The sequence below is a fragment of the Rosa chinensis genome, chromosome 6 (genome assembly GCF_002994745.2).
Source record: "Rosa chinensis cultivar Old Blush chromosome 6, RchiOBHm-V2, whole genome shotgun sequence".
Classification (NCBI taxonomy): domain Eukaryota; kingdom Viridiplantae; phylum Streptophyta; class Magnoliopsida; order Rosales; family Rosaceae; genus Rosa; species Rosa chinensis.
Window position 1 is genome coordinate 36,413,647 of NC_037093.1, and position 12,583 is coordinate 36,426,229.

The 12,583-nt window shown below is 40.8% G+C and overlaps 1 protein-coding gene and 2 long non-coding RNA genes across 4 annotated transcripts; 2 read left to right on the plus strand and 1 right to left on the minus strand.

Annotated features, from left to right (window-relative positions):
- The first annotated feature begins 1,362 nt into the window (after nucleotides 1-1,362).
- LOC112172934 (cytochrome P450 71AU50) lies at nucleotides 1,363-3,455 on the plus strand. The gene is made up of 2 exons (XM_024310444.2): nucleotides 1,363-2,292; nucleotides 2,620-3,455. Exons 1-2 carry the CDS (start codon nucleotides 1,411-1,413, stop codon nucleotides 3,232-3,234), a joined length of 1,497 nt encoding a protein of 498 aa, XP_024166212.1. The 5' UTR covers nucleotides 1,363-1,410; the 3' UTR covers nucleotides 3,235-3,455.
- Nucleotides 3,456-3,725: 270 nt separating this feature from the next.
- LOC121050234 lies at nucleotides 3,726-6,496 on the plus strand. Its single transcript, XR_005802429.1, has 2 exons — nucleotides 3,726-4,966; nucleotides 5,050-6,496. It is a non-coding gene; the product is annotated as an uncharacterized LOC121050234 (long non-coding RNA).
- LOC121050233 lies at nucleotides 4,585-7,219 on the minus strand. Of its 2 annotated transcripts, XR_005802427.1 has the most exons (5): nucleotides 6,995-7,219; nucleotides 6,709-6,869; nucleotides 6,600-6,629; nucleotides 5,969-6,028; nucleotides 4,585-5,881 (listed from the first exon to the last, which is right to left on the minus strand). It is a non-coding gene; the product is annotated as an uncharacterized LOC121050233 (long non-coding RNA). The 2 variants fall into 2 exon arrangements; XR_005802428.1 differs by lacking the exon at nucleotides 6,600-6,629 and having other exon boundaries at nucleotides 6,669-6,869.
- Nucleotides 7,220-12,583: the final 5,364 nt, after the last annotated feature.

A 12,583-nucleotide genomic window follows, 5' to 3' on the forward strand; every position in this document is an offset into this window, starting at 1 on the left:
CTCAATACCTCAAAAAATACATTCCAAACTGGGAGAAGGAAGCTAAAGCACTCTACGAAAGGTTCGAACATAGGCCGGGCAAAAAACTAAAAAAAAAAAAAAAAAAAAAAAAAAGAAGAAGAAAAGGATCGAGTGGTACTCCTGATATTCAAGAACCAGGTTCCGACCACTCAGGGCTAGGCTCCGACCAACCAAGGTCAGGCTGCAACCTCCTCCAAGACTACTCCTTCCCCGGCCCCAACACCCTCGGCCTCCTCCCCCTCCTCATCCACATCCGACTCTCCCACCTCGTCCCGGACTAGCTCCGCTCCACCGGCTCCACCAGCCTCAACCCCATCATCAATCGCCTCCTCATCCACATACGAGGAGATCGTCGCCTTCGACCACTATCGCCGGGAAACGACGACGACGTGGCTTTACTGCCGCTCGATCCCATCTTCTCTCTCTCTCCCTCTCTCCAGATTCAATGCGCCTAGAAATGCGATTTGAACCGCGGAACTGAGATCTGCATCACAGCTCGCACTCGATCGAGTGGAGGATTTTATGCAGAGGAGAGAGAGAGAGAGACAGCACCAGAGGAGAGAGAGAGACGGCGCCGGAGGCTAGAGAGAAAGCGCGGAGGAGAGAGAAACAGCGCCGGAGGGGGAGAGAGATCGGGATGTGAGATTGATGTTGAGTGGCGTGTTTGTAATTTTTTAATTGAGTTGAGGGTATAATGGTCATTTAGTGTCAAATTGGGTATGTGGGAATAAAAATCTGTTGCTGGGGTAAGTGGAATAATTTTTGCTCATTTTGGGGCGTTGGGTCAAGGCCCCAAAATATTATTCAACTAATTGAAAAAAGAATAAAAGACTTGCTTATTTGAGAGAAAATTTTAAAAGACCATGCTGGCTTCAAATACAAGCAATGGAGGACGACGAACACGAAGATGAGGCTCCCCCTAAAGACTTTGCATCATCATTTTCTACATCTATGCATATTGTTTTTGTGTGTTTCCTTGTTGTTGGATATTAGAAAGACAAGTAGGACTTGGCTACACAGAAAAAACACAGAAACATGTCTATCTCTTAGTTGTTGGATAGTCTTGAAGACAATGGTTTCTTTATTATTGCTGCGAGGACTTTCGGTGGCGGCAAAAGAAAACCCTTTATCCTTGTATGGATATTATACTAGCATTGTGTGCTGGGCACATCTATCTGTGGAAAACAGACTAGGAGTTATCACCAAGAAAATAAAAGAAATGAATAACCTCGGTACTTGTCCACCAAGCTACACAACATGTGCCCATCCTTTGTTGAATTTCAACCATTTCCCTAAAATTCAAAACCCTACAATCTTAAACCGAGCCTATTTAAACAGAGCATTCTTACACTAAACACCAAACACGAGAACTAGCTTAACCTTTGAGAAATGGCTTTCATTTGGGTGATAGTTGGATTGCTTGGACTTGTTTACGTCCTGCAATCCTGGTCATGGAGAAGCAAGAAGAGGTTGCCTCCTGGTCCGAGAGGGTTTCCCATTTTCGGAAGCCTCAACTTGCTAGGGAAGTTCCCTCACAAAGATCTGCATCAACTGGCCCGAAAGTACGGTGACATCATGTACATGCGGTTAGGCCTTGTGCCTGTCATTGTCGTCTCTTCCCCTCGAGCAGCCGAGCTGTTCCTCAAAACCCACGACCTTGTGTTTGCGAGCAGGCCGCCTCACGAAGGTTCAAAGCATATTTCTTATGGCCAAAGGAACTTGACTCTTGCTGAGTATGGCTCTTACTGGCGAGACATGCGCAAGATGTGTACTCTTGAGTTACTTAGCAACCACAAAATCAACTCCTTCAAGTCAACGAGGAAAGAAGAGGTCGCCCTCATGGTGGATTCTATTCGAGAGTCTGCAGCCAAGGAACAACGTGTTTCGGTTGATCTGAGCTCCAAGGTGTCATCTCTTAGCGCAGACATGACTTGCAGGATGGTTTTTGGGAAGAAATACTCGGATGAGGAATTTAGTGAGAGGGGTTTTAAATCCGTGATTCAAGAAGGCTTGCAATTAGGAGCTGCCCCTAACTTGGGAGATTACATTCCTTGCATTGCTCCACTTGATCTCCAAGGATTCACTAAACGAATGAAGGCTGTTCACAAGGTCTTTGATGACTTTTTGGAGAAGATTGTGGAGGAGCATCTTCAATCTAGGGATCATGGAGAAAGAAGAACCAAGGACTTTGTTGATGTCATGCTGGGCTTCATGGAGTCTGAAGAATCTGCGTACCAAATCGGACGCTCAAACATCAAAGCCATTATATTGGTAAGTATATATACAATTAAGCACGTTCACATATCTGTCTTGGTATTCTTGTCTGAGTTTCATTTTATTTTCTATTTAGGTTCCTTCTATTTTTTGTTTTGCTGATACAGTGTTCATATCCAGAATGCATTGCTTTAAGCTCTAATTTAATATATTATATTTCTGATATGAATCCCAATGGGTGACAGACTGACAATAGTTTCTTGGTCAGAATGATTCTGATTTAACGCTTTACTCTATGTCCAAAAAGTGTCATTAGTGAAAGGAGAAACATATTAGAGGATCTCTTTTCCACATTCTGTCTAACAATGGTGAATTTCTTTGCAGGACATGCTCACCGCCTCAATGGACACATCGGCAACAACAATTGAGTGGGCACTCTCCGAACTCATCAGGCATCCAGAGGTAATGAAGAAAGTGCAAATAGAGTTAGCAAATGTAGTCGGAATGGAGAGGATGGTGGAGGAGTCAGACTTGGAGAAGTTGGAGTACATAGACATGGTAGTGAAGGAAAACTTGAGGCTACATCCGGTAGCACCATTATTGCTTCCCCATCAATCAACTGAAGATTGCACTGTTAATGGCTTCCACATACCCAAAAAGTCGCGCATTATGATAAATGTATGGTCGATTGGGAGAGACCCAAATGCTTGGACTGAAGCAGAGAAGTTCATACCTGAAAGGTTCGTGGATAGTAGTATAGATCTTCGGGGAAACCACTTTGAGCTTCTTCCCTTTGGCTCCGGACGAAGGCGTTGCCCTGGAATTCAACTAGGCCTAACGGTTGTCCAGTTAGTGCTGGCGCAACTTGTGCATTGTTTTGATTGGGAACTTCCAGAAAACATGTCACCGAATGATTTGGACATGACGGAAGAATTTGGAATAACGGTTCCTAGGGCCAAGCATCTACTGGCAATTCCATCATATCGTCTTCACAAATGATCACAATGTGTATGTAATAGCTAGTTCCCACTTGTGGCGGGATTATCTTAATGTTCTGTTTTTCTATTCTATGTGACCACTATTGTAGCATCTTGTGTTTGCTTTCTTTTGGATACGGGAAAGCAGTAATGAAGTAATATGGTGTAATTCAGTTAAATTTAGGAGGGCTGTTTTCTTTTTTGTTGAATGGTGTTAATGGAGTATGTTTAGAGGTTTGTTGAGTTTTTGTTCCCACTGGAAATTGGTTTAAGTAGATAGATTTTTGAAACTATTATTCAGAATAAAGGTCTCTATCTTTTTGGCATGTAGTGAGGGAAAATCTGCAAGTTCAATTTGAAGTGAGAAGGCTGCCCGGTGGTTTGGGACACTTCATTTGCCTGCATAGTTGCTGACCAAATAATTTATGCTCAACTAATTTACATCCAACGGTGATTGAGTATTATTTTCTTGGTCAGCAACTGACTAGGTGAACATTTTCGTATAGATGAGTCTTGAGACTTTTCAAAAATGTATATATGCAAGACTCTGGGAGTTTTGTAGAAATATAACTGCATGCTAGAACAATTGAAAAGTTTATATCATGATTAACTTTAGGATTTACACTTAACAGTAGTCCTCGACTGCTGGAACAATTTGACAATAGGTATGGATGTGTGATATGATATCCCTAATCTCACTGATATCCCTGTCTAAACCCAGGTTGGAGGAATTTTCCAGGTTTCACATTTCGAACCACCGAGATAGACACTTTAGTTATGCAGCAGGAAATTAGTTGAAAGTTTGAAACCAACCAGCATCAAAACCCGTCTTAGTACGCCAAACTCAAATCTTGGTTCATTTAGAATAGAATGGAATTTAGTGCAGGGTTGATAACTTGATATCATAATTAACTCTAGGTTATACACCTCACATTAAGAACAGCAGCTCAATTTCTAGGGACCATCTGCAGAGAACATCTAATTGAAGTGGTGGTGATCAAGTGAAAGAACCTCATCTTAGCATCACTAGTAGTTAACTAGCACACTATAGGTCTTTCCATCCAATGCTGTTCTTGAGACCAAGAGTATTCATGTTTTGGTGATCAAGAGAATCTATGTTCTGAATCTTATTCAGCTTCGATATTTAACAGCTCACTTGTTCTTCAAAGCTAACAAAGTATCATTGGACTGTGAAATGCAAGTACAAGGAAACATTGGTACTCGCACATGTGGGTGCAATGCAGGCCTTATTGTATTAGGTAACTGACCAATAGTAATAGAGCTTCTGGGTAAGCTTAACTTTATACCGAATTATCATTACTTCATTAGTGATGGGCTCGTCTGTTGGATCCAAATTATTTTTCAAATCGTATTATTGTAGTTGTTTTAGTAAGTAACTTCATATACAATGAAGAGATATCGATCTCTTGTCTGAAATCAAGAAAGGCACCAGGTGAAATGGCGCTTCAGGTACCTTGGCATTGAGTTTTGATGACTTGCCATCCCATTTAAATCTAGGCTTTCTATATTTACCCAATTTCCTAAAGATTATGATGTACCGGTGAAATGGTTGACTCAATTGTGGACTGCAGAAGAGATGAAATGCATGGTTCAGTGGAGACAATGGAAGATGTATCGTATAATCTCCTAATCAAGTGAATTGGTGGAGGTGCATCGTTCAAGTTGTAAAACCTGGTTTAAATGGGAAGGTTAAAGCTTGCCGGCTCCATGATCTTATGCGAGACTTGTCCTTGGTAAAGCTATAGAGTAGAATTTTCTCCATGTTCTCTGATTTAATTTTCATCTGCAGACTCAGTAACCAAGGCACCAATAACAGGTAGAACAGGTAGGGTCAGAAGGCTTGCCATCTATTTGAAGAAGCTACTGGTTCAAGCTTCAAATGTGAAAATTGGAGTTTTGTTGCTGCTGTGATCATCTTCAGAGTGACAAATTATAACTTCAATTTTGAATTCAAATTGCAAGTTAATCCTTATCTTCAGCCAACCATTTGGGTTCCTAGCTGCCTATAAAAAGGCTCGACTTCAAGAGCAAAGGGGGCAGCGGAGCAGAGCAGAAAAGGCTAGAGAGCGGTAGCAGAAAAGACTGGAGAGAAGACACACATGAAATACATCAAGAAAGAGGCAAAGCCTTGCTGCAGAGGAGAGAGGAAGTGTTCAGCAATTTTGATCGAAGCAAGGAGCCAACAAGCAAACAACACAAAGGTTGGGGCCTCTCTGATCCACCCGTGCTACTTTCTTTTTCTGTGCAGCATCTCTTTTACCTGTGTCACCATGGAGCTGTGGAGGTCCTCGGAGCTGTCGCAATCCCGTTTACAATACATGTGTATCAATGGGTGTATGACCAATCCAGTGGAATTTTTTAAGCCTTGTTGAGTACCAACAAGTGCTTTGCAGCAGAAAACAGTGCCATCATACAAGGCCAATGCCCATTTGCCTCCACAAGAGCTGTTTTGCAGAAGCAACAACGGTCACCACCAAAAGTCTTCCACCTCCTGTCTTCCTTTCCACCGCAACACAACAAATGGCCTTGCACCACTTGCAAACAAGCCACACAAGGAATTGACCAAGCGAGACAAACCAAAATCATCAAGATTGGTGTCTGGAGAGGAAAGCTCACCCTTGATGTTCTCTTGGAGTATTTCCAACAACCTGCGAGCAAGGAGGAAAGAAATCATAAACCTGAGACCAAGCTGTGAAGCAGAAGTCTTTCACTTCTATTGAGAAATTTGGACTCACTTTGTCCATCAAATCCCAGCGGTGAAATCACGCTGTCAAAGTTCTTGCCTCCACTGGTACCTGCAGCACATACAAAGGCTCTGTCAAACAGGGGATTGCAAAGAATGGTTGAAAGAACGACCGATCATGGACAATTGATTATTGTTCTGGGTCTAAAAAAGAAGAAGAATATGGCATTCATGTAAATGACAAAGTCGAAAGCTTTAAACTCTTCAAAACCATAATTTTCAGAGTGCGTTGTGCTACAACTCTGAATAAAAGCTAAACAACGAGGCTATCTCCAGGTACTTTGAGGAACCACAAAATATATATAATGAAGCTAAGCAAGAAAGGTTGATTTGTTAAAGCATGCTGCAAGTTCACATGGCATGCAAGTCAAACAACAAAAGACCAATTAAGATGCCTAGCTACGTGGTCTTTTCTCAACCAAAAGAAAACAAAATCAAGGCATAATGCAAAGGCTAGCTACTAGTATACCTTAATTACATCATGGTGGGCAATCTTTTTAAGGAAAAGAAAAAAAAAAGACAAGCACCCGGTATAAAACAAGGAGACCAATCGGTGGTGTTGCTGACAAATATAAATCAATTGAACTTTGATAATTGAATTATATGCCATGGCAACAACTCACCTTTTGGAAGCCACGTTCAAGTGGATATGCCTGCACACAAAGAACAAAAAGTCTTAATCAAGTACCTACCCGTCTCATTGAGGTAGCAATTACCCGTCTCAATGCTCACCAGGCATTCAGGAGAGAAGCATGAAATGCAATCCCAGCTCACCAAGTGTGCAGGAGAGAATCACAAAATGCGATCCCAGCTTACCAGGTGTTCAAGAGTGAAGCCCAAAAGGCAATCCCAGCAAAATAAGTGGAAGAAATGCCCCGAAATTTTGAAGAAAGCTGGCAAGTGAAAACAAGCAAAATCAATTTCTCTTCAAATCAAAGAAGCTCAACAAGAAGGAATTATTAACCAGTATGCATCCACAATTAGTTGAAGTGTAGAATCAGGAGGAGAAGGTACTTACCCAATTTCTCACAGGAAGAAGCAATACAGCAAATTTCGAGCTTCAAGAGTTGAGAAATTCCTTCTCGTTGAAGACACATGCGTGCTTCCATCTCCAGATCAAGTTACCTCTTCAAATCCATATCCAATTTCACTTGGCAAAAGCTTAGAGCCAAGCTCGCAGTGTTCTGATACGGCAGTGCGAGGCGGTGAAAAGAGAGAAGCAGAATGGCCGAGGAGCGAAGGAAAAATAAGAAAAACAAAGTGGACAAGCAAAATAGCTGCTGGCTGCCCTTATCAAATTTGGGTCTCCAATAAGCTTCTCACAGGTGGTTGAAAGGAAAAGAGAAAAACTTCTTGGGTGTCACCGGTTTCAATATGAACACTGCAAAATGCTTTTGGTGACATGGTTGCCTACATCAAAATATCCGGACTTTGGTTTCTTGAAAAATGCTTCAAACCCAAAATGAGATTGTTTTTGGTACAAAACCAAGAAAAGCTCAAATCTGCAAATTACAGATGAACTATAATGGTTTGATCCTTTCGCATGATATGTAGGCAGTCTAGCGACCTACTAGATGCAACCGCAACTCCAAACAGAATCTCTGATTCCACCAGTCAAATTCAACCATTCCCAAATGAATCACTGACTCCAGTCAAATTCTCCCAATACCACAAAAATCAAATCCATTCTAAATCACACAAATAAAGTCCAAACCAAATTCAAGAGCTTTAAATCCTTCCCCAAACACAAATTCAAAATAAATGGGTCAACTACCCATTTAAATCTCAAAGGCCGGAACTACATGTGGTTTGATCCCGCAAAGGGTATGTAGGCAATCTAGAACCAAATTTATCTAGATGCAACGGCGTCCTAAACACAAAATCGAATCCCTAATCCACTTAAACCAAATTCATCCCAAACACTACTCTAATTCCAAAATCAAAGCCCTCCAATGAGTCATTCACTCATTGGAACTCTTGAACTACGAGTGGCTTGATCCCTCTCCAAGGGTACGTAGGCAACCCATTTAAATATCTGGGTGCAGCCACAAAAACAAACAAACACACATCCCTCAATTGGTTTCTTCATAAATGGAATCAAAGGGTGTTTTCCTGTAACAAGGGATTGTAATTAAGAGATACATTCTGTCTTGAATGGGTCGAACCCAAAATAATAAAAACTCTATTCACTAAATGAATACGAGTGAAATTATGTTAGGTGACATTTACGCTCATTGTGTGCAATTTTCTCTCAACAAAGATAACTGGCGGTAGTGTGACCGACCTTGCCTATTTCACGTAAAATAATACGTCGAATAGAGAGCAATCTTCTACCTAAGTAGCTGATAATCCAAATCCAAAATGTAATCGAAGAAGGAGTCCATGAAGAGTCCCTGGATCCCAAATGCGAATCCAAAAAGAAAATAAAGCCCAAGCAAAAACCCATCTTGAGCAGTCCAAACAAAAAATGGCCCAGGTCCACAATTGGGCACCCAAAAACTCTCTGGGCACCCAGCCTGAGCTCCGCCTTCCCTTGCCGGAAATAACCAATCCCGATTCCGTCCGCTTGACTCCAAGTGCCACCCTTCTGCACACCAATCATATAGCCCCATCTGAGATCAAACCAACCTTGGAGCCCCACGCCGACATCTAACTGCGTCACCGACATCCCAAACCTGCACCGGACTGTCGCACCTCCATCATCGGATTGTGGCGCCCCCGTCGAACGAATCTCCTGCCACGAGTTCCCACAGATCTGATCTGGGGAGCAGAAACTGAGATCTACAGACTGCTGCGCTGCCGTCGAACGAAGCTCCTACCGCGAATTCCCATAGATCTGATCTGGGAAGTAGAAACCAAGAGGAAAGCTCGACCCCCACCACCGCTCCAACAACTGCATCAACTTCAGTCACGCCCGAATGGGGAGAAGCAGCCCGATTCTCGGTGCCATTCCGATCCAAGATGATATTGCAGCATCTTCTTCTCCCCATTGGACAGAGCATCCACTATTAGAAAGGATCGGAACAACAGGGATTGCCATAGGCCACGGTGCGAACCATGACTTGATACAGGGCACGAGGTGAGTCGTGCACGATAGATTCGACATCGAAAATGGTGTCGGAATAGTACTCCATCGATGATGGAGAAAGGTATAGAGACTCCCAACTCTAGCAGAGCAAGCCCGTTGGGAATTTTCATAAAAAAATTTCTTTTCCAGAGACGTGGAGAAAAATTTTTGTTTTCAAATTTTAAACCCAAATTTGACTACACCTATTAGATTAAACCCATGCATGATTTTTTTTTTAATATACACCCAAATCTGTTGATTACATAAATATATTCTCATTAAAGTGACATGGAAAATAAAACATGTTTTTGTCAAAAATTTCTTAATATGCCACAAGCTCTAAACAAATACACTTGATGAACTAGACCCTTGATTGAAGCTCTTGTAATCAATACCTGAATCGAGATCTATTTTGTGGTATGTTTTTTCTATATAAAAGGTATGTTATATTTTTCATATAAACACTTGAATGGAAAGCAAACACAGGTTTATAACATATTATACATTTGTTCTATTTGTAAGGTATGTACTAAAAAGGTACATGATTATTAGAATACTTTTTTTTTCTAGATGATTTGATTTAAGGTATGTATCTAACATATAGGAGACTTAGTTTTTGGTTGGCCTAAATGTTGATAGGTTTTGTATAACATCTCAGTATTAGAATTTATTATTATTTTTTGTATCATACCTCTTTGTTAGGTTTTTATTATTAGTATGTATGGGTTTTTTCTAATAGAAGGTTGAATTTTTGGGTTTATATCTAATTTTCTCTATATTTTTACCCAAAAGTGGACCAGAAAGTTGTTACCATCACATTTCAAGGAGTTCAAATTGCTTCGAGTTTTGAAGTTGGAACAAATGGAGGGAAAGATAAAGTTATTGAGTGCTATTGGGATTCTAGTTCACTTGAGGGTTTCAAGTCTAAAGAATAGTCAATAGTGTGAGGGAACCCTTGCAATCATGAATAGCTAATTTGGTATTTCTGCAAACTCTAGACTTACATGTGTGCGGGGTGTACAAACTACAAAATGCTAGAAGTGTTTGGGAATATGAAGCAACTAGGGCATTTGTTATTACCGCAAGATCATTTACAGTGAGAAATTGTCATTCTCTAGTCTTGGCGATTGGAGTCATCAAGAGAGTTGAACATTTGGAGGAAATCCTCAAATCAAGAAGAATCACGTTTAACCAACTTCGATCTCTATCACTGGATGTGCAAAACGGTGAAGAGATATGCCAATGGATATAGTATTAAATCTATACCAGCTCCAGTTGACTGGGGGAATCACAGAGTTACTGGAAGACCTGCTGTGCTTTCCAAACCTCACCAAGATAATCCTGAAGGGAACTGAGGTTGAGGAGAACCACCAATTAGACATTTTACAGAAGCTCCAAAACTTAAGAGTGCTTACCCTTGGATTTAGTACTTCCAAATCGGAGACAATGATTTTCTCAGAATGAGGCTTTCCTTGTCTTACCCTTGATAAATTGATCTTAAATGAGTTGGGGGTGGAGAACGTAGCCATGCCTACTGCACATTGAAGTCTTATCATTGCAAAAAATTGAGGGAAGTTCCAGATGGGCCTGAAATATATTACTATCCTCAAGGAACTAAGCATCAACTATGTACAGTGAACTCTGCCATAGACTTGTTGAAAGAGAGAGGATTTTGAAAAGATCAAACATGTGCCTTCTGTTGTATTCACAAATATTCAAACCAAATAAGGCCCTATTTGGGATTGTTTCGCTCAGCTTTTGTTCAAAATTTTAGATTTTATTGTGTTTGGTAAATAAATAAAAAGCAGCTTTAATTGAAAGTTATAGGTCACCGGCAGCAGATTTTAGAGATAGCCCAGAGGTTGCTTTTAGAAACTACTGTGGATTAAAACACGCTCTGCAGTTGTTTTATGTACTGACAACACTTTTAAAAATATTATTTACCAAACACGAAACTGTTTTAATTCATAGCTGATTATTCTCACAACACAGCAGAAACAGTTTTTTTTTTAAAGTCACAGCAATCCCAAACTAGCCCTAATAAAAAGGTGACTGTTTACACACACACACACACACTTTTGATATACTTAGTAGTTTAATACATTAAGAATTTATGTATTTACCTTTTCTGATTTCTCCTACTTATAATTAATGTACACTAATTTCTAGTGTATTTTGATTATTAGCTCGCCCTTCTGGTATTCGAAAGGCTGTAGAGAAGGAACAGCAAGTTTCGTTTGATCTCAACTCCTAGGTGTTGTCTCTTAGCGCAGACATGAGTTACAGAATGGTGTTTGGGAAGAAGTATATGGATGAGGAGTTTAACGAGAGGGTTTTCAATAGTCTGTGATTCAGTGCTTGCAATTGAATAGCAAATGTAGTGGGAATGGAGAGAACGGTGGAGGAAGCAGACTTCGCGAAGTTGGAGATACTCAAAAATGTATGAGCAAATTGGGAGAGACCCTAATGTTTGAATTGGACATTACGGAGGAATTTTTTCTTTTTTTGGTCAAATAAACTCATTCATTAGATGAAACCCATATTACAAAGCTAATATAGAGAAAGTAGGAGTCCTAGGCCCAAAGACCTAATAGACAAATCCATAACTAAACTAGAACTAACTGACAAGTCGAGGCCTAAAAGCCCAAAATACCAGAAAACCTAGATCCAAAACCAAAGTCTTCACTGCAACACAAGCTGGCCGCCATGAGTACCACCATGACCAGATGAGCTCCTACAAAAGCTTGACTTCCAGAGGCCAAGTAACTCTCCACCATCATTCTCCACACCGAAATTGCATGCACAGGAAGAAACAAGAAAAACAGAGAACTTAGTAAAGGTAATCGTGGAGGTGGAGACCACCAAGCATCACAACACCACTGGTCCGACGATGTCCACAAACTTCGGTGGCTTGCCAGTATTGCTGCAATCATCAAGTGTGAAGTTAAGTGAACAGATCCCTGTCAAGACTCCAAGGGTTGAATGTGAGGATGGGGTTGTGGAAAAAGAGAAAAGTCGGATGAAGATAGGAGGGTGAGGTGGCTGGGAGGTTTGAGAATAGATATGGAAATCCGATGAGAAATTGGGCAAGCACAAGGAGAGATAAAATAGAAAAGAGACATGAAAAGATTTAAATATGAGACCAAAGCTCAGAAAACCTCACCACAAAAGGGTGGAGACGCACCACAGAGGGTGGAGAGACTGGAGGAACGTTGCTGACTCTCAAAACGACAGAGAGAGAGAGAGAGGGGGGGGGTTTGGAATATCAGTTCCAAGGGCCAAGAATCTATTAGCTATTCCATCAAATTACCTTCACAAACGATCATAATGCATATGTAATGTTTACTTTCCTACTTGTGGATTATCTTGATTTTCTGCCCATCTATTATACATTATTACTCTTGTTGTTCCTTTCTTTTGTAAAGAAAAAGCTAATTAATATATTGGTTTAAAGAAGTTTGGGACGTAATGAGGGATTTTTATTTCCATTGATGAATGGTGTTGCTGAGTATGTTTAATTAGAGTTCCTCGAGTTTAACT